At 49.4% G+C, this 17,960-nt stretch overlaps 1 protein-coding gene across 4 annotated transcripts in view; it reads left to right on the forward strand.

The window, feature by feature from the left end:
* LOC143316246 (sodium channel protein type 2 subunit alpha-like) overlaps positions 1 to 17,191 on the forward strand; it is a 28,350-nt gene extending 11,159 nt beyond the window's left edge. For 3 of the 4 annotated variants that reach the window (XM_076724102.1, XM_076724099.1, XM_076724100.1), the window contains exons 9-27: positions 47 to 188; positions 653 to 859; positions 2,215 to 2,493; positions 2,730 to 3,071; positions 3,232 to 3,364; positions 3,456 to 3,694; positions 3,788 to 3,961; positions 4,541 to 4,897; positions 5,291 to 5,818; positions 8,751 to 8,886; positions 9,443 to 9,597; positions 9,812 to 9,985; positions 10,239 to 10,361; positions 11,141 to 11,416; positions 11,572 to 11,625; positions 11,721 to 11,858; positions 13,268 to 13,372; positions 13,668 to 13,938; positions 14,025 to 17,191. In XM_076724102.1, the coding sequence (XP_076580217.1) occupies positions 47 to 188; positions 653 to 859; positions 2,215 to 2,493; positions 2,730 to 3,071; positions 3,232 to 3,364; positions 3,456 to 3,694; positions 3,788 to 3,961; positions 4,541 to 4,897; positions 5,291 to 5,818; positions 8,751 to 8,886; positions 9,443 to 9,597; positions 9,812 to 9,985; positions 10,239 to 10,361; positions 11,141 to 11,416; positions 11,572 to 11,625; positions 11,721 to 11,858; positions 13,268 to 13,372; positions 13,668 to 13,938; positions 14,025 to 15,217 (5,026 nt within the window). In that variant the 3' untranslated portion in view covers positions 15,218 to 17,191. The remainder of the gene's footprint in view (positions 1 to 46; positions 189 to 652; positions 860 to 2,214; positions 2,494 to 2,729; positions 3,072 to 3,231; positions 3,365 to 3,455; positions 3,695 to 3,787; positions 3,962 to 4,540; positions 4,898 to 5,290; positions 5,819 to 8,750; positions 8,887 to 9,442; positions 9,598 to 9,811; positions 9,986 to 10,238; positions 10,362 to 11,140; positions 11,417 to 11,571; positions 11,626 to 11,720; positions 11,859 to 13,267; positions 13,373 to 13,667; positions 13,939 to 14,024) is intronic. The other variant, XM_076724101.1, reaches the window with a different exon arrangement.
* Positions 17,192 to 17,960: the final 769 nt, after the last annotated feature.

The raw sequence follows: 17,960 nt of genomic DNA on the forward strand, positions 1-17,960 counted from the left end.
TTCTGTAATAATGCTGATTTGTCCTGGTCCCTCTGTGTCCTGGCAGGCTCTGTCCAGAGGGCTTCATATGTATGAAAGCTGGTCGTAATCCAGACTATGGCTACACCAGCTTCGACACCTTCAGCTGGGCGTTCCTGTCCCTGTTCCGGCTCATGACCCAGGACTACTGGGAGAACCTCTACCAGCAGGTTGGTGGACGTCTGTGACTCATGTCTGATCATGACAGAGTGCAGAGCGTGTTTGTCTGGGGGTCATATTTACTGGATGTGCTCTCTGTAAAGGATGGTGACGGTGAGCCTCACAGAGCCTCGTTAACGCGTCACATCTTAAAATGTGTCTGCTGTCTCGTAGTGTTTAAGTCAATATCTGAACAGTTAGTTTGATGAGTTTTTCAAAAGGGTGTGTCATTCTGTAATTACAGACTCGGCCTGTTATGTAAGTTTTTTTGTCTTTTGTTTTGCACTGCAGCAGCACAATGCAGCAACTTGACATTTGCAAAGTCACGACACAATGGGATGACCACAGCCGAACGCTACGTAAAGTGTTACTTCAACTGCAAAGAGCAGAAAGGACAGAAATCAGTCATGACATCTTTCACGCTGATTAATATTTTTCTCATGTATTCCTCTCCTCTCTGTCCTCCATCCCCCAGACTTTGCGCGCAGCAGGAAAACCCTACATGATCTTCTTCGTGCTGGTGATCTTCTTGGGCTCCTTCTACCTGGTCAACCTGATCTTGGCCGTGGTGGCCATGGCGTACGACGAGCAGAACCAGGCGACCATCGAGGAGGCTCAGCAGAAGGAGGAGGAGTTCCAGGCCATGCTGGAGCAGCTGAAGAGGCAGCAGGAGGAGGCACAGGCAGGACATTTCTTCTTTGTCTGTTCTTTGTCTGTTGTTTGCAACCAGGGGATTGACTTCCCTGGATGACTGACACCCCTCTGCCGCTGCTCCCACGAGGTTCAGGAGTCCTTGGCCGACCTGCAGAAAGAACAATGAGCAGATGTCCAAGTAAAATGTTGGATGATGTACTTACTGTAGGTAACTGCTGCTCCAATGGTCTCTATGTCATCCGTACAAGAGGCTCATTATCGAGGGACAACCGTACCTTGTCCTCCTCGTCAGCCGGCCGTTCATTTTAAAGCTGGTGACGACAAAGCCAGACAGTCTATTTCTGTCCTGCCACACGCCGCTGAATGTCACAGATTGGTGATATATGACGGTGATTTCCATCCAGGGGTGTTTGAGCCCCCGAGACGACCTCTGCAGTTGCCAGAGGGGATTTGGAAACATTGTGATGTGTGATGCCAATCTTCAGTTCGCGTGTTTTTACAATAACCAGCAACAAAAGGTCGACCGCTCCACCGACCTGAGTAAAATATAACATCTTAAAGCCACATGTTGCCACTGAACGTGCATGAAAATGAATTAAAGTAGGTCAGCAAGTGAGCAGAGATCAAAATAGTTAGCTGGAAGAAATGGAGAAACGGCTGTCATGGTTAGCTAAATGGATGTATGTAGCATTGAATAGATGGTTGTTGAAAGATTCAGATGTCCATCATTCATGATGTCAGTGACAGATAAGGCCATATTCCCCTTTTATTGTCTGCATTTCATTTTGTACAACACCTGATATCCTTCATATCTGATCCGCGTCAGTCACAGGTCAGATGGCTCGTCTTTTGCTGCCTTGCTTCATGTTTCCACCTCTGCTCGATCCCTCCACGCCTGCTTTGCCAGGCTCTGCAGCGTCTTATCAGCCCTGTGCACATTCAGATTGTTGCTGCTTGTGCTGTAGTTGCCATGACAGGCCCATAAATCCTTGTGCTGCATGTTTTGTGGGACAGAGAGGCGTTTCTCTCCACGAGAACAAAGATAAAGATGAGCAAGAGGAAGCATGGAAATCTAAATGAAGTGTATTCTTTGATTGCTTAATTACTGGCTGTGCAGTCTCAGATATTTTTGGCTATCCTGTGACCGTGGTCGTAGATCATGCTCCTGAATCCCGTGCCTCTCTACGCGTCGCTTTGGGAAATGTTTTGCTTTGCATGAAAACATTCAGGCGTCCATTTTTAGAAGGTGTCTGAGGCTGATTTGGCTCTTCATGCTGCTGCTGCTGCTGCTCTCAGCTGCCAGGCTTTCTCCTCCACTCAGAGCCATTGAGACAGGCATGAGGTCGCCATGACAACTGTGCTTGTGCTCTGATTGGCTGGCAGGTTGCCGCGGCAGCAGCCACGGAGAGCGGAGAGTACAGCGGGAGAGGGGGCCCCACCTCTGAGTCCTCCTCGGGGACCTCTAAGCTTAGCTCGAAAAGTGCCAAGGAGCGACGCAACAGGCGGAAGAAGAGGAAGCAGAGGGAGGAGGAGGAGGAGAGGGGGGCCCGAGACCACTTCCACAAGTCTGAGTCCGAGGACAGCATCAAGAGGTCCAGCTTCCGCTTCTCCATTGATGCCAACAGGCTTTCTTATGAGAAGAGATGCTCGTCACCCAACCAGGTGAATACGTCTCTGACAAGTTCAGTGATCGCTGCCTTATGAGTGGGACATTTCAGACACACGTCACGACTGTGAGACAATTAAAGCTCCTAAAAAACATTTAAAAGCAGGCATGAAATGTAGCTTTATGCGCATATTACAGTGAGTATTCAATCAGGTGTTTCCTCTTTGCTCCCGGTCTTCCACAAGTATTCCAGGGCCTCCACCCCCTGACCCATGTTCCCCGTCTCTATCAGTCTCTCCTCAGTGTCCGTGGATCCCTCTTCTCACCTCGGAGGAACAGCCGTGCCAGCCTCTTCAGTTTCCGGGGCCGGGCGCGTGACATGGGCTCCGAGAACGACTTCGCCGACGACGAGCACAGCACCTTCGAGGAGAGCGACAGTCGACGGGGCTCCCTGTTCTTGCCGCGCCGCCTCGAGCGCCGCTGCAGCGCCGTCAGCCAGACCAGCCTGGGGGCGCCGCGGATCGTGCTTCCCGCCAATGGCAAGATGCACTGCGCCGTAGACTGCAATGGCGTGGTGTCTCTGGTTGGTGGAACTTCTGTAACAACCTCCCCTGTAGGTCTCCTGCTGCCTGAGGTGACTTAACTGCCTGTTTCATGCTTTTCCCTGATTGACCTGCTTTGAGTTTGTTCTCACGTTGTTGATGAATGAACGATATGTGAAAAAACTCATCTTTTAAAGGCCCTGAAAGGGGTTTTCACTTCTTCTCTCTTTACGTCTATATATTTTTTTCCAGGGGACAACGACAGATACTGAGCTTAAGAAACGCCGCTCAGGTTTTCACCAGCCGTCCATGGATTATTTAGATGAGCCAGGGGGGAGGCCCAGAGCCATGAGCGTGGCCAGCATCCTCACCAACACCATGGAAGGTACGAGTCAGGAAGCATAGCATGAAGGAACAGCCTTACAGAAATAAACTGCATTGTATTCTAATGAATTTTGTAATTTTTCCTTTTCCAGAGCTTGAAGAGTCGAGACAGAAATGCCCCCCTTGCTGGTACAGATTCGCCAACACCTGCCTGATCTGGGATTGTTGCCCCGCATGGCTGAAAATCAAGGAGGTAGTCAGCATGGTGGTCATGGACCCATTTGTGGATCTGGCCATCACAATTTGCATCGTCCTCAACACCCTTTTCATGGCCATGGAGCATTACCCCATGACTAGAGAGTTTGATAACGTCCTCTCAGTTGGAAACCTGGCAAGTACTGTGTGATACGAGACATAAATACAAGACACAGCTCATGACTCGGATTCAGGTTTAAAGGTGGAAGTGTGCTCTCTTTGTCTTCAGGTGTTCACAGGCATCTTCACAGCAGAGATGTGCTTCAAGATCATCGCCCTGGATCCCTACTACTACTTCCAGGAGGGTTGGAACATCTTTGACGCCATCATCGTCAGCCTGAGCCTGATGGAGCTCGGCCTGGCCAACGTGGAAGGCCTGTCTGTGCTCAGGTCCTTCAGACTGGTGAGAATTACATGATTTGTCTGCTCATGCGATGAGAAAAGTTAAGATGTGCCTCTTCTGCCAGGGTCAGGGCTCAATGGCTGTCTCAGGAACATGCCTGTTATTAATGAGGTAATGGTGTAATGAGAGCTTTTGTGCAGTGCATGAAAGGCCCCACTGAGAGTTGTTGTTGCCTTTGGGGCACAGTGTGTTTTTTTCTGTTCACCTGAGGAGCTGTCTGCGACTGTGCTTCTGCTCTCTTTCAGTCAGTCACCACCAAATGCTAGCCTCTCCTATCAGCACCTCTCATGCTCACACATGAACACACTGCATCTTATTTTTTTAATTCATACACAAACCGAGAGCAGAGGACAAGTTCCATAACGATATATAACATGTGAATGAGTCAGTGTTGAATGTCTTGATTGGAGGATTTTTCTTCATGCCAAGCTAAGCTAACTGTCTCCTGGCTCGTATATTTAGTGCTCACATGTGAGAGTGCATTTCTCAAAATGTCTCTCTGAAGGTGCAGTAAGTAGTTATATATTCATTGGTCTATTAATGTTAATCATCGCTGCTTTCAATTGTCCTTTGAAACAGCTGAGGGTCTTCAAACTGGCCAAGTCATGGCCCACTTTGAACATGCTGATCAAGATCATCGGGAACTCGGTGGGTGCTCTGGGGAACTTGACCCTGGTGCTGGCCATCATCGTCTTCATCTTCGCCGTGGTGGGCATGCAGCTGTTTGGCAAGAGCTACAAGGAGTGTGTGTGCAAGATTTCGGATGACTGTCAGCTGCCTCGCTGGCACATGCACGATTTCTTCCACTCCTTCCTCATCGTGTTCCGGGTGCTGTGCGGGGAGTGGATCGAGACCATGTGGGACTGCATGGAGGTGGCTGGACAGAGCATGTGCCTGATCGTCTTCATGATGGTCATGGTCATTGGAAACCTGGTGGTATGGGCCGCTTCCTCCGTACTGTCTTTCTATAATCTGGATTACACCGTGAAAATTATGACCAGAGTTTGCTTCATGTAGTCGGGATTATGAACATTATGTTTACACAGACCAAAAACATGCTCGTTAGGTTAATTGGTCTCTAAATTGTCCGTAGGTGTGAGTGTGAGTGTGTGAGTTGTCTGTCTGTGTGTCTGTGTATGTAGCCCTGCGATCGGCTGGCGACCGGTTCAGGGTGTACCCCGCCTCTCGCCCATTGCTAGCTGGGATAGGCTCCAGCCCCCCGCAACCCCGAAATGGGATGCGCGGGTAAAGAAGATGAATGAATGAATGTTTACAAGCAGTAAGGTCAAGTGGGATTCACTTTCCCTGCCTCATGTCCTCTTCCTCCAGGTTCTGAACCTGTTCCTGGCTCTCCTCCTGAGCTCATTCAGCGCTGACAACCTGGCAGCAACCGACGACGACAGCGAGATGAACAACCTGCAGATTGCGGTGGGCCGGATCCAGCGGGGCATCGCGTTCGTCAAATCCACCGTGCGGCATTTCCTCCAGAGCCTCTGCTTTGGCGCCGGCGGTAAGGGCTCCGGTCTGGCCGAGGAGAGCAAACCCCTGGATGAACTGCACAGCAATGGCAAGGGCAACTGCATCTCCAACCACACTTCAGTGGAGATCACCAAAGACCCCAGTGGAGTGTACATGACGGAGGGCAATGGGCGGCCAGGAGGAGGGCTGGTAGTGGGGGTCGTGGTTGGTGGGGACACTACGGGGAAGTACCCAATGGAGGAGTGCGACTACATGTCATTTATTCATAACCCCAGCCTGACGGTCACAGTGCCCATTGCTGTGGGCGAGTCGGACTTTGAGAACCTAAACACAGAAGATTTCAGCAGCGACTCGTCGGACGTGGAGGGCAGCAAAGAGGTAAAACAGACGGCTGACGTTTCTGTCAGTTTGGAGGAAATCTCTCCAGTCACACAGTCTTTGTATCAGATTAGCTCCTTTATTCGTGTAACAGTTAACACCTGATCGTCACCAGAAGTCAGCCGATGTATGAAAATGTCAAGATTTGCATGGAGAGAGAAAATACAGTCAAAGCAGTTTTTTTTTGTAACTCAGCACCTATTCTACAGAAAATCCCAGGTTTGCCGTTTAGTGCTGAGAGAGCGTTTGGACTGTGCTCCCCAGTGATGTCAGCCTGCCACTGTGGGTGTGGTGCCAATTCCCTGTGATTCAAAACAGCCCAGGAGACTATTTGGAGCTATGGCACCACATGTCACCGCTGATGCTAACGCCCTGTAGCCAGGGGTTGGTGAGCTGTGATAATTAAGCTCCAGTTAAACCATATTTGGACGTTTCTTACCCACTGTGTCACGGAGTTCGATCAAATCAGAGTTCCTAAATATAAATCTATGCATTTAGAGTTACACCGGGAACATTTGGTGCGTGGTGTTTGTGTGTGACACGAGTGTCATGTGTCACTGGTAGATTAAAAACAGCATCCCACTCTCTGGCATTGCATCTGTCAGGAATATGCTTAGAGGGAGCTCTAAACTGTTGTTCTCTGTGGCTAACGTGCTGCTCCGCTGTGCCTCGCAGCGGGAGCAGACTTGAGGTTGTATGCTGGCTTTTTGGTGTGTTTCACTTACTTTGTTTAACCCCCCGTTTGTTATTGCAGCTGTGTCACAGGCGCTCTCAAGGTTTTCAGTGAGAGGAGAATTGTAAGACCACTTTATTGTACCATAGCACTAACCATGAGGACTGCCTATGCCATTTACAGACAAACAACATATTTTTTCTCATACCTTCAATGGATTGCCCATTTTCGTTCTTTGCCTGGTCTGCCCTCCGTACCCCACCCCCCACCCCACCCTCTCTGCCCTATACCTCCCCCTCCCCATACAGACAGAGTTTTCCCTTTACCCCCTCCCCCCCTTTCATGATTTACCTCAGGCTGTATTGCAGTTACAAACCATTAGGAATGAGCAACACCACCTTTTTCCATCGATAGACAAACTCATCTAACATGATCTTTGCTTTTGACTCCATTGCTTGGTTTTGACTTGGTTGTGGGACTTGATTGGCATCCAACACTCCGAGCTTGAGAATGAGGGAGGAGAGGAGGTGGAGGAGAATGAGGAGGAAAAAAAAAAAAGAGAGAGAGAGATGGAATGGAGGAATGAATTTTGCTGTAGTTTGACAAAATTCATTTGTCTGGTTCATAGCCCACACATGAAATACTTGTATGTACTTGTTTTCCGTGAGTTAATCGTGGAATGATGAAAGATTCTTTACAGAATTCTTTCCAAGGAGATAATTTTGAAACACAAATGTGGATTTTTGCAGGGCGGCAAAACAGATAACACGTGGCCATTAGGCTTATTTATGATGGTGCATTAATGAGGGCCATTTTCTATCTAACTGACTCTAATTACCCTGATATTGACTCCACACTGAGGAGATGTGCATTGAAGCTACCCGCCCTTTGTGCTTCTGCGCCTGTGTTATCCACTTTTGTTCCACTGCAACTATCTCGTCATCCAGCTTTTACAAACACAGTAAAACTTGCCAAAAACCTTCCAAATAAAAGCATGTTAGGTTGAGAGGAAAAGCCTCACGCAATCCACATCCAGAGGAGGTAAAATGGGTTTCTGCTGAAGGAGGGAAAGAGAAACTGGAGGGAAACACCCCTTCAGAAGTCGATGCACTTGTGAGCAGCATGCTTCCATCATTCCCATGCCGTATTAGCTGGGTCCCACGGCAATCAGAGCTGCTGCACTGTCTAGGATGACATGTTCCCGTACGTCACAGCCAGACAGATCAGACATGAGGCCACTGAACACCATGTTTGCCCAAAGAAAAACAGACAGGAAGCCTTACGACAACAAAAAGTCTCACTACACGGAGATGACGTTGTCACACATAGCGTAACAGCGGAGGGTTTCAGAGGAGTGTTGGCAGGGTTCAAAATTCAGAGTTAGCATCGAAGACAGCAGCACTTGTCCTCACATGTGTCTTGCTGAGAAGAAGCAGGAATATGGATGAGCAGCACAGTTAGTCCTGTGTGTTTTCTGGGTATGCATGGGTGCTAATTCAACATGTTTTACCAATGGGAACAAAAAGAACGCCAGACCACATGCTGTCTTATAAACAGTGCACAGTACTGGTTTTTGCTGGTAAGCTAATGTGGTTATCCGTCTACTTCAACACAAACAGAAGAAGCTTGTACACTGCTTTCAAGGAATGGAAATAACGTGTTTTCATGTCACTGAGGAAAATGCTCAGCAGTCCCTGTGTGGGTGGATTCTAGCTTTTTTTTTCAGGGGTGGGGGGGCATTATTATTCACAGAAGCAACTTTGGAAATGGGATAAATTGTAGACAAACTGATTTGGGGTCATTTTTCAGTGGACATGAAAATACTTCAGCACACGTTTGCTTGGTACTATTTCAGGCTTGGATTGATAATGCACTGGAATACTGCATGCACTCTTCCTCGAACTGAGGTCACATCAAACGTACCCACAGCGCATTTCCGTAAGGCCAACCTCCACATGCCATGTGTTGCCACATAATCTGATTTGAGCCATCAGATAAAACTAATACCAAAGCCTGTAGGTACATTTGATCGATGCTGCATGTGATGATGATGATGATGATAATACAGTGACTTTAAAGAGCCCAACTCTGTGAGCTATTACAGTGCCGAGGTGTACAGTCGTGGCACTGCAGTACATGTGAACGGAGAATCACAGTGATAACCAGCTCAGAAGGTTGGCTCCAATCACCACTGACCCTCTGACCGCTGAGGCTCTGCTGTCTAACTTTGTGCTCTCGTCTTCTTCCTCGTCCGTGCAGAAGCTCGATACAGAGCCCCAGCGTCTGAGCTCGTCGGAGGGGAGCACGGTCGATATCCGCCCCCCGGGAGACGGGGTGGATTCGGTGGAGCTGGAGCCGGAGGAGTCACTGGACCCAGAGGCCTGCTTCACAGAGGGTGAGAGGGATGTGAGGGTGATAGGCAGGGAGGATGATGGGTAGTGGAAAAGTGGGACAGAGCGGGAAAGGTAGAGATGAAATGCTTCAGCAGCACATTTCAAGGCGTAGACTAAATCGCAGTAACTGCTCGTGCTTAGCACCGGTCTGTTGTACTCACCGCTGAGCGACACTGAAGACCAATGCTCAGCAGGACAGAAAGAAAAGTAGTCTGTGGGACGGTCGGGGTTTGTAATGCAACCTGACACGCCTCCAGTACAACTCTGAACCTGCAAATAGCTCAAACAGGTCTGTCCTGAGCGCGGAATACAGAAACAAACGTGACGGTTCAGGATCCAAATGTTGCTTTTTACGCTCGGCAGAGGTGGAAAAGTCGGTGCATTAATGAAAAGAAACTGCGACCAAGTGCGATAAAAACAAACCCAGTGAATGAATAATGAAGCAGAGCATGTAGAGACGGTCGTTTTGGTTCGACCACACCATCAACACGGACCCCACAGTCACTCTTGTGGTCATTTCTTACTCCTCTCTCCCCACGTTTCCCCCCACGCCTGCAGGCTGTGTGCGCAGGTTCCAGTGCTGCCAGATCAACGAGGAGGGAGCAAAGTATAAGAGCTGGTGGACACTCAGGAAAACCTGCTTTATCATAGTGGAGCACAACTGGTTTGAATCCTTCATCATATTCATGATCCTGCTCAGCAGCGGAGCGCTGGTAAGCAGCTGATTTCAGTGTACCCTCAATGATTTGATGGCATGTGTTGAATTATGAGGAGCATGTTGGGTAAGTGGTGCACTGACACGCCACAGCAGGTCCAAAGGCTGCAGGTCAGGTGAGCCGAAGACTCTGAGTGACCCCAGAGTGTGAACACGTCTGACAGCTCGTTGTTTACACCATCGGTCTTTATCTTTTACCCCCTTGTGTGCAGGCGTTTGAGGACATTTACATCGAGCAGCGGAGGACGATCAAAACAGTGCTGGAGTATGCAGACAAGGTCTTCACGTATGTCTTCATCCTGGAAATGCTGCTGAAGTGGGTGGCATACGGCTTCGTCAAGTACTTCACCAATGCCTGGTGCTGGCTCGACTTCCTCATCGTGGACGTATGTACATGTGTGCACTCCTGTAGTGGAAGCACACAGACATAAACACGGCTGACTGTCGAAGTCGCTCTTCATCACGTCTCTTTATCTGAAATCCAGTTTTTGCAGACACTTCTGTTACTCATTTTAAAATCTTTATCTCTTTAATCGTGTGCAGTCTAGTCATTAAAGCCTAATTAACCACCTTTGTTCACCTGCTGTGCTGAGGGACCGTTGTCACACTCACCCCCCCCCCCCGCTCGTCTTCTCTCAGGTGTCTCTGGTCAGCCTCGTAGCCAACGCTCTGGGCTACTCTGAGCTCACCGCCATCAAGTCTCTGAGGACACTGCGAGCCCTCCGGCCCCTGAGGGCCCTGTCTCGGTTCGAGGGCATGAGGGTAAGGACATCTGGACTAAGGGCGACACAAACCCACATCTAGATGAGTGTTTGTGGGCGAGCTGGAAGCCAGTACACCTGTGCAGGTTCTGAGATTATCCTTCAGTTTTATCCTTATGTGTCTGCTTGGAGGTGCTGAAGGACAAAGCCGCACTGTGGTTTATATTTCCAGGTTAATGTTCGGTGTTGGTTTAATGGTTTTATCTGCTCGGGGGCCTGACTGCATGCCACTACGACTCCAGTTGTGTTTCTCTTGCAGTCAGCTCTGTACTTCTCGTATCTGCATGACTCTCTTCGCATCGTGTCACTGGATTACTGTACACAGCTGTTCTGAGGCATTGTTTTCTGACGTTGCTTGTGTGGTGCCTTTGACCTGTAATTTTTTTCTTTGTTGTGTGTCTTTTCATTTACAGTCAATCAAAATGTTGTGACTTCATCCCGCCTCTCTAAGGTTTTTTTCTGTTTTGCTTTTTTACCTATCAAATGTTGACTTTCTCGCCTGTCCGCCTTCTTCTTTCCAACTGTCATGTTGTTAAATTCTCTCTGTAGATTTGCATGTGTGCAGACTTTACATATTAAATGCAGCTTTGAATAACATAGACACACTTTGAATTTCTTGGCTCAGTCTAGCTCCATCTAATCAGGTTAAGAGTCAAGCGATTAGATGATTGTAATGGCCACTTGCCTAAAATCAAAGAGCCTCTTTATTTCGGTAAGCGGAGAGCTCTGATTGACCGACAGGAGACGGCTGAGTTTGTCTCTGTGCTTCGGCCTCTTCAGGTTGTGGTGAACGCCCTGCTGGGGGCCATCCCCTCCATCATGAACGTGCTGTTGGTCTGCCTCATCTTCTGGCTCATCTTCAGCATCATGGGCGTCAACCTGTTCGCAGGGAAGTACTACCACTGCGTCAACACCACCACGGAAGAGATGTTCCCCATCGAAGTCGTCAACAACAAGACCGACTGTCTGAACCTGGTCAACGACAGCGCCCGCTGGAAGAACGTCAAAATCAACTTCGACAACGTCGGGGCCGGGTACCTGGCTCTGCTGCAAGTGGTGAGTTTGGTGTTTAGTGTGTCGAGCGAATCCCTGATGAGAATTAAAATAACAAGCCGCTCTCGTCTCAGTGACATCCAAGCATCAGAGGTTGACTGCCGGGAGAATTAGATGATTTTAGGTTGACCAGACTGACACGTCTCGTCTGCTCTCAGGCAACTTTTAAGGGCTGGATGGACATCATGTACGCAGCAGTGGACTCTCGTAATGTAAGTGTCCCGGTGCCTCACAGAGACGTTTGTCTGTTTGCTTTCACAAAGCGGAAAACAGCCATTTATCTCTTTTCTTTTCTGCCTCGTTCTAGCTGGAAGACCAGCCTAAATACGAAGTCAACCTGTACATGTACCTCTACTTTGTCATCTTCATCATCTTCGGCTCCTTCTTCACCCTCAACCTGTTCATCGGCGTCATCATCGACAACTTCAACCAGCAGAAGAAGAAGATAAGTTGCATTTCGTAACAGTCTCTGTCAGATAATGTCAGAAATGGGAAACCTTGCCTTCCTGTATGAGCTGCACATTAAAGTGAAAACAAAAGGTGACGTCTTAGGAGACTTTTCGCCGTTGGCTCCGGCATTGTAGACATTTTAAAGCGACATCTGACGGCTTGTTAGCATTAAGCGGCTAATTGTGCACAAACAGCATTGTATGACGATCAATACTTACTGTAGTTTACTGTGTACAGTTAGTCTGCAGACTGAGAGCACCATTTTTCTGCACATTATAGTATCGCAAACTGTTTGAACTCGTGCAGATCAGTGTATTCAGTGGGCAGTCAGATGAAATCCAAGGCAGCCCCGGGTTGTCAGGCCACGCTGCTAGCTGTTATTAGCGTGGACGCTCACAGCTTTGGTTCTGCGCTGCGCTCCTGCGGTGAAACACCAACTGGCACCAGTCCTGGGCCAGCTAGTCTGAGTGCAAGTGCAGGTTTATCCAAAGCAGAGCCGCGAAGGAGCTGATCATCTGCAGCACCATGAGGACCTGCTGCTGCTGCTGAGGATGACTGAGGGTGCATGAGTCACTGAGAAACACCCGCCTGCATTCTCACACACACACACACACACAGTGTCAGAGTGAATGTGCCCTCCATTCAGCCAAGCACTAACAGGCGGGATTGGCATGGCCCAGAAGGAGGGGGGGGGGGCTACACTGTGGTGGCTGTGTGCTGGCAGGTCTGACTTGACTGACTGAGACGCTGGATGAGTCGATGTGGTTCAGCAGCCCCGCAGCCACAGCGTCACACAGATGGCTGTTCAGCGTTGACACCAATCCTCCCTCCAGACACACATCACACAGTCAGTGAGCCGCACTCACAGCGCGATGTGTGCGTGATATCACACAGGGGCTTCATTTCTTCGATTAGTGCGAGCGTCGTGACTGTGGTGACCCTCACCCACACACAAAGTAAAGCAATGACAACAAGCAATAAGACACAGACTTTAAAGAAAAGAAGAGGAGGCTCTTCCTGCAGGTGTGAGTGTTTCTGGCTGATTGTTTGATTGGCTCAGGTGTCCGTGTGAGGTTGCAAGACACGAGACAGCAACAGCTCCAAAAACGATCACTTTACACCTCACAATGTAGAGTTCCACAGACGGACGTAATCAATGGATAGTTTGGTCTAGAAAATAAAAGAACAACTTGAATCTTGATGCAAATATTCACATTGGAGGAGCTAGAATGTGTGAATTTCAGGCATTTTTACCTCAAAGAAATGTTTAATTGACTGTAAAACTTTCTGTCAGTCAACTAAAGGACCACCGTTTCCCTTTAAGGTGGCTCTGTTGCTCGCTTTGCTCTCTAAACTGTGTTCAGAGTACGTGGTTATAACCAAGCTTTGTTGTGCTCCTTTTACTTTGGAGGTCAGGACATCTTCATGACAGAAGAACAGAAGAAATACTACAATGCCATGAAGAAGCTGGGCTCCAAGAAACCACAGAAACCTATCCCTCGGCCAACGGTAAGCCTCCAACACCCCGTTTACACCTGGAGTGAAAGTGAGTCTGCATGCAGACACATCTGATCCTGTTTACAGCTGGTGTTTGGTCTCTGTCCTCCAAAACAAAACCGGCAGCAGGTCAGACTCAGACTCCCTCAAAGCTGTTTGTGAAACGCTGTCACGTCCGGATGCAGACGTCATGGTAACTCTAAATGGGCTCTGTGCGCTCACACTGTGGGCTCGACTAACTGGACCACAGGCGGAGGTGTGAATGACCGCCGCTGTCTTCTTCTTCTTCTTCTTCCTCTGCCGCCAGAATGCATTTCAAGGCTGCGTGTTCGACTGCATCACAAAGCAGGCCTTCGACATCGTGATCATGATCCTCATCTGCCTCAACATGGTGACCATGATGGTGGAGACGGACGACCAGACGCCCGAAATGGACAAAATCCTCTACTGGATCAACCTGGTCTTCATCGTGCTCTTCACCGGGGAGTGCGTGCTGAAGATGATCTCCCTGCGTCACTACTACTTCACCATTGGCTGGAACATATTTGACTTTGTGGTGGTGATCCTGTCCATCGTAGGTAAGGAGATGTTTAAGGCGCCTCAGTCTCCCAGTGGGTTGTGGGTAAAATGGCGTGCTGAACGTGATGTTTTCTCGCTCTTGCAGGCATGTTTTTATCTGAAGTCATCGAGAAGTACTTCGTGTCCCCGACGCTGTTCCGAGTGATCCGTCTGGCGAGGATCGGCCGCATCCTCCGCCTCATCAAAGGCGCCAAAGGCATCCGGACGCTCCTCTTCGCCTTGATGATGTCGCTCCCCGCCCTGTTCAACATCGGCCTCCTCCTCTTCCTCGTCATGTTCATCTACGCCATCTTTGGCATGTCCAACTTCGCCTACGTGAAGCGGGAGGCGGGCATTGACGACATGTTCAATTTCGAGACGTTTGGGAACAGCATGATCTGTCTGTTTCAGATCACCACCTCGGCCGGGTGGGACGGCCTGCTGGCGCCCATCCTGAACAAGAGGGAGCCCGACTGCGACAGCCAGATGGAGCACCCGGGCAACTATTACAAAGGCAACTGCGGCAACCCGTCGGTGGGCATCTTCTTCTTCGTCAGCTACATCATCATCTGCTTCCTCATCGTGGTCAACATGTACATCGCCGTCATCCTGGAGAACTTCAGCGTGGCCACGGAGGAGAGCGCCGAGCCACTGAGCGAGGATGACTTCGAGATGTTCTACGAGGTGTGGGAGCGCTTCGATCCCGACGCCACTCAGTTCATGGAGTACAGCAAGCTGTCGGACTTCGCAGACGCTCTCGACCCCCCGCTGCGCATGCCCAAGCCCAACATGATCCAGCTCATCTCCATGGACCTGCCGATGGTGAGCGGAGAGCGCATCCACTGCCTCGACATCCTGTTTGCCTTCACCAAGCGAGTGTTGGGCGAAGGCGGGGAAATGGACGTGCTGCGCGGGCAGATGGAGGAGCGCTTCATGGCCTCTAACCCCTCCAAGGTGTCTTACGAGCCCATCACCACCACCCTCCGCCGCAAGCAGGAGGACATGTCAGCCATAATCATCCAGAGAGCCTTCCGCCGCTACATGATCCGCCTGGCCATGAAGAAGGCCTCCGCCCTCTACAAGGAGCAGCTGAAGGAGGGCATCCGCGACCCCGACAAGGATGTGATGGTCATCAGCAAGTTCACCGAGAACTCCACCTCGGAAAAAACGGACATGACCCCCTCCACGGCCTCCCCGCCCTCCTACAACAGCGTGACGAAATCGGACAAGGACAAATACGAGAAGGAAAACCAGGAAAAGGAGAACAAAGGGAAAGACTTGAAAGACAGAAAGAAATAGACGTTTTTAACAGGGAACAAAACTAGAAAATGCATCAGAGACGCGAGGGAAACTTGTTTACAGCTTCTGAAGGGGGTAGATAGACGTACGCGTGTGTGTTGATCGTCCAGAGGCGAGGAAGGCTCCGCCGGGCCGGCCGAACATGAGTCATATGTGAATACGTGTGGAAACAAATGATCCAGCAGACACTGCCAGAGATGGACTGGAAGCCTCTCTCCAACACGCTTGTGATTTTCCTATTGGTTGTTGTTACTATCTGACACACTGAGTGTACTGTTGAGTTGTCTGTAGCTAGTGCTGCTGCTACTACTATAAATCCAGTGTCTTGAATTTAACAATCGCTGTATCACTTAGCAAGTACTCTGTTTTTGGTCGCAAGGTTTCTTTTTTAATGAGGAAGAATGTTTTCTACTTTTCTGTGTCATTATCATGAGAATGTGCCCGCTGCTTTCTCTGTTGTAAAGTCACCGAGGGCAGACGACGTCCACGCTGGAAGCCGCCGCCGCCGCCGCCGCCTGACGCTCACGCAGCGCCTGACGCTCAGTGCCAGGCAGCTCGAGGTTCACACAGTATGTGAAGCAGATACGTTGTACTCACTGGTGTGCCAGCAGCGATTGTTGACATCTGTGTTGCGCATCTGGACTGGCGTCCCCCCGTCTCAAGTCTCTAAAAACAGAGAAGCTGAATGTATGCAAGGAACGAGACGCGCGTAAAAGAAACTGTTTGACATGTTGGGAAATGTTCAGTTAGTCTTTGCTGAGAGGATTGATCGCTCGAACACCTGTCCTTCAGGTGAAGCTAGAGAGCGTTAGCTTAGCTTAGCACAAATACTGGAATCAGGGCCAAACAGCCAGCTCACTCCAAGATCAACAGTCCCTTGTCGAGTGTCGCCGTCATCACTCGCGAGTTCAGTTCGTAATAAGTCCGTGGTCGCCTGATGTTGAGCCAGAAGTCACAAATACCTTTAAATGGTTTTTAGTCAATGTAAATGAATCCACGCCAGCGTTAATTAAGCCTGATTCACAACCTGTAGCCTGTTAATTAAGATGCTAAACTCCCTGAAACAGGAAAGCGTTAGCTCTGGCTTTACACACACGTTGAAGCCTTTGTTGGAGCGTGCAGGCTTTGTTTCTGTCCGCTCTCCAAACCCCAGCCTGTTGTTTATATGAGCCTCGACCTCCTCCTGCTCCCCGTCTCAGGCTAAGCTAAGCTAATTAGCTCCCGGCTGTAGCTCCGAAGTTTTCCCGAAATGTCCAAACTGTGACTCAGAAGTGGCACTCATGGTCTGCTTATTCCTCCGCCGTCGTGTTGCTGTGTCTCCTCGGATGCATTTGTCCCCCCCCCCCCCCCCCCCCCCACCTCCCAGAGCTCCTGTAAAGAAAACACCTGAAGTCATGAAACGAACTAAAAAGAAAATCTTTCTAACTGCTGTCAAGCTAACACGACACTGTCACATTTAAAGGTCACGATATCACATGTTTGTATGGCGTCCATGTTGTTTCAGCTGAGCAGCGAGTGGTTCTCATGTAGTGCTTTGGTTTGTAAATAACAGCTATGTGGGCCCACAGTATGCATCACACTTACACTCGATGTAAGAGCACTTTTTACCCCCTCTGCTGTGTAATCCCACGTGTGGCGAGAGAGAAAGCGTCTGTGTTGGCGTCTTTGTGAGGACGGGAGCGTCCACCTCCACCCATTATAAATAAGGTTTTTACTGTAGATACGAGTGCGTTTCTCCGTCTTCGGGTTTGATTTGCATTTTTTCTAGACCTGGTTTGTTCCTTTCTGCGCCGTAACACACGATGAAACACATGTATGGTCCCATATCTGTAGATACCAACCATGAAGCAACCAGTAGCCATCTCTCATCGCGCTTGTAGTGTTTTAGTGAACTGCATGCAAGAAGTGACTACTGTCCGCTCATATGGTGACATCATTTTAAAGCCAAAAGAATAAAGGACATATTTTTTGTAAGCGCTGGTTTATTGCAGCCTCTTCTGTGTTTGCTGGTCCTGAGGGTTTGACTGCTCGCCGTGGCGGGAACGTCGGCTCCAACAGGATCATTCACGTGCTTCAAACTCTGTATCTGCACAATGTGACAAGTGGCATTTTTTTAATTTCTTTTTTTTTTGTTATGACCAAAGATGTGGCAACGAAACACGAAATCTAAATTTCCAAAATAAAAGCTGTTTTGGGAAGCGTGCCCTGCATGCGGGATGCGTTCATTGCGAGGCGAGAGCGGGACGTGGACGCTTCATGGACACAGACAGGAGGACGTTTATTCATGCATTCATGTTCCAGGGCGGGCTTCACACTCAGCCTTCATGAGCAGATTCTCAACTCAAAGTCCGCTTACTGAGTTCAGCTGCACGTCATGGTCTTCATCAGCAGCTCAGCTGTCCTGAGACTTCAAAGAAACATTCATTCATTCATTCATCTTCTTTACCCGCGCATCCCATTTCGCGGTTGCGGGGGGGCTGGAGCCTATCCCAGCTAGCAATGGGCGAGAGAGGGTACACCCTGAACCGGTCGCCAGCCAATCGCAGGGCAACATACACAGACACACAGACAGACAACTCACACACTCACATTCACACCTACGGACAATTTAGAAACCAATTAACCTAATGAGCATGTTTTTGGTCTGTGGCCCGACCCCGAACCAGCAACCTTCTTGCTGTGAGGCACGCGCACTACCTGCTGCGCCACCGTGCCGCCCCTCAAAGAAACATGACATTAAGAT

This window comes from Chaetodon auriga, chromosome 23 (genome assembly GCF_051107435.1).
Source record: "Chaetodon auriga isolate fChaAug3 chromosome 23, fChaAug3.hap1, whole genome shotgun sequence".
NCBI classification, from domain to species: domain Eukaryota; kingdom Metazoa; phylum Chordata; class Actinopteri; order Chaetodontiformes; family Chaetodontidae; genus Chaetodon; species Chaetodon auriga.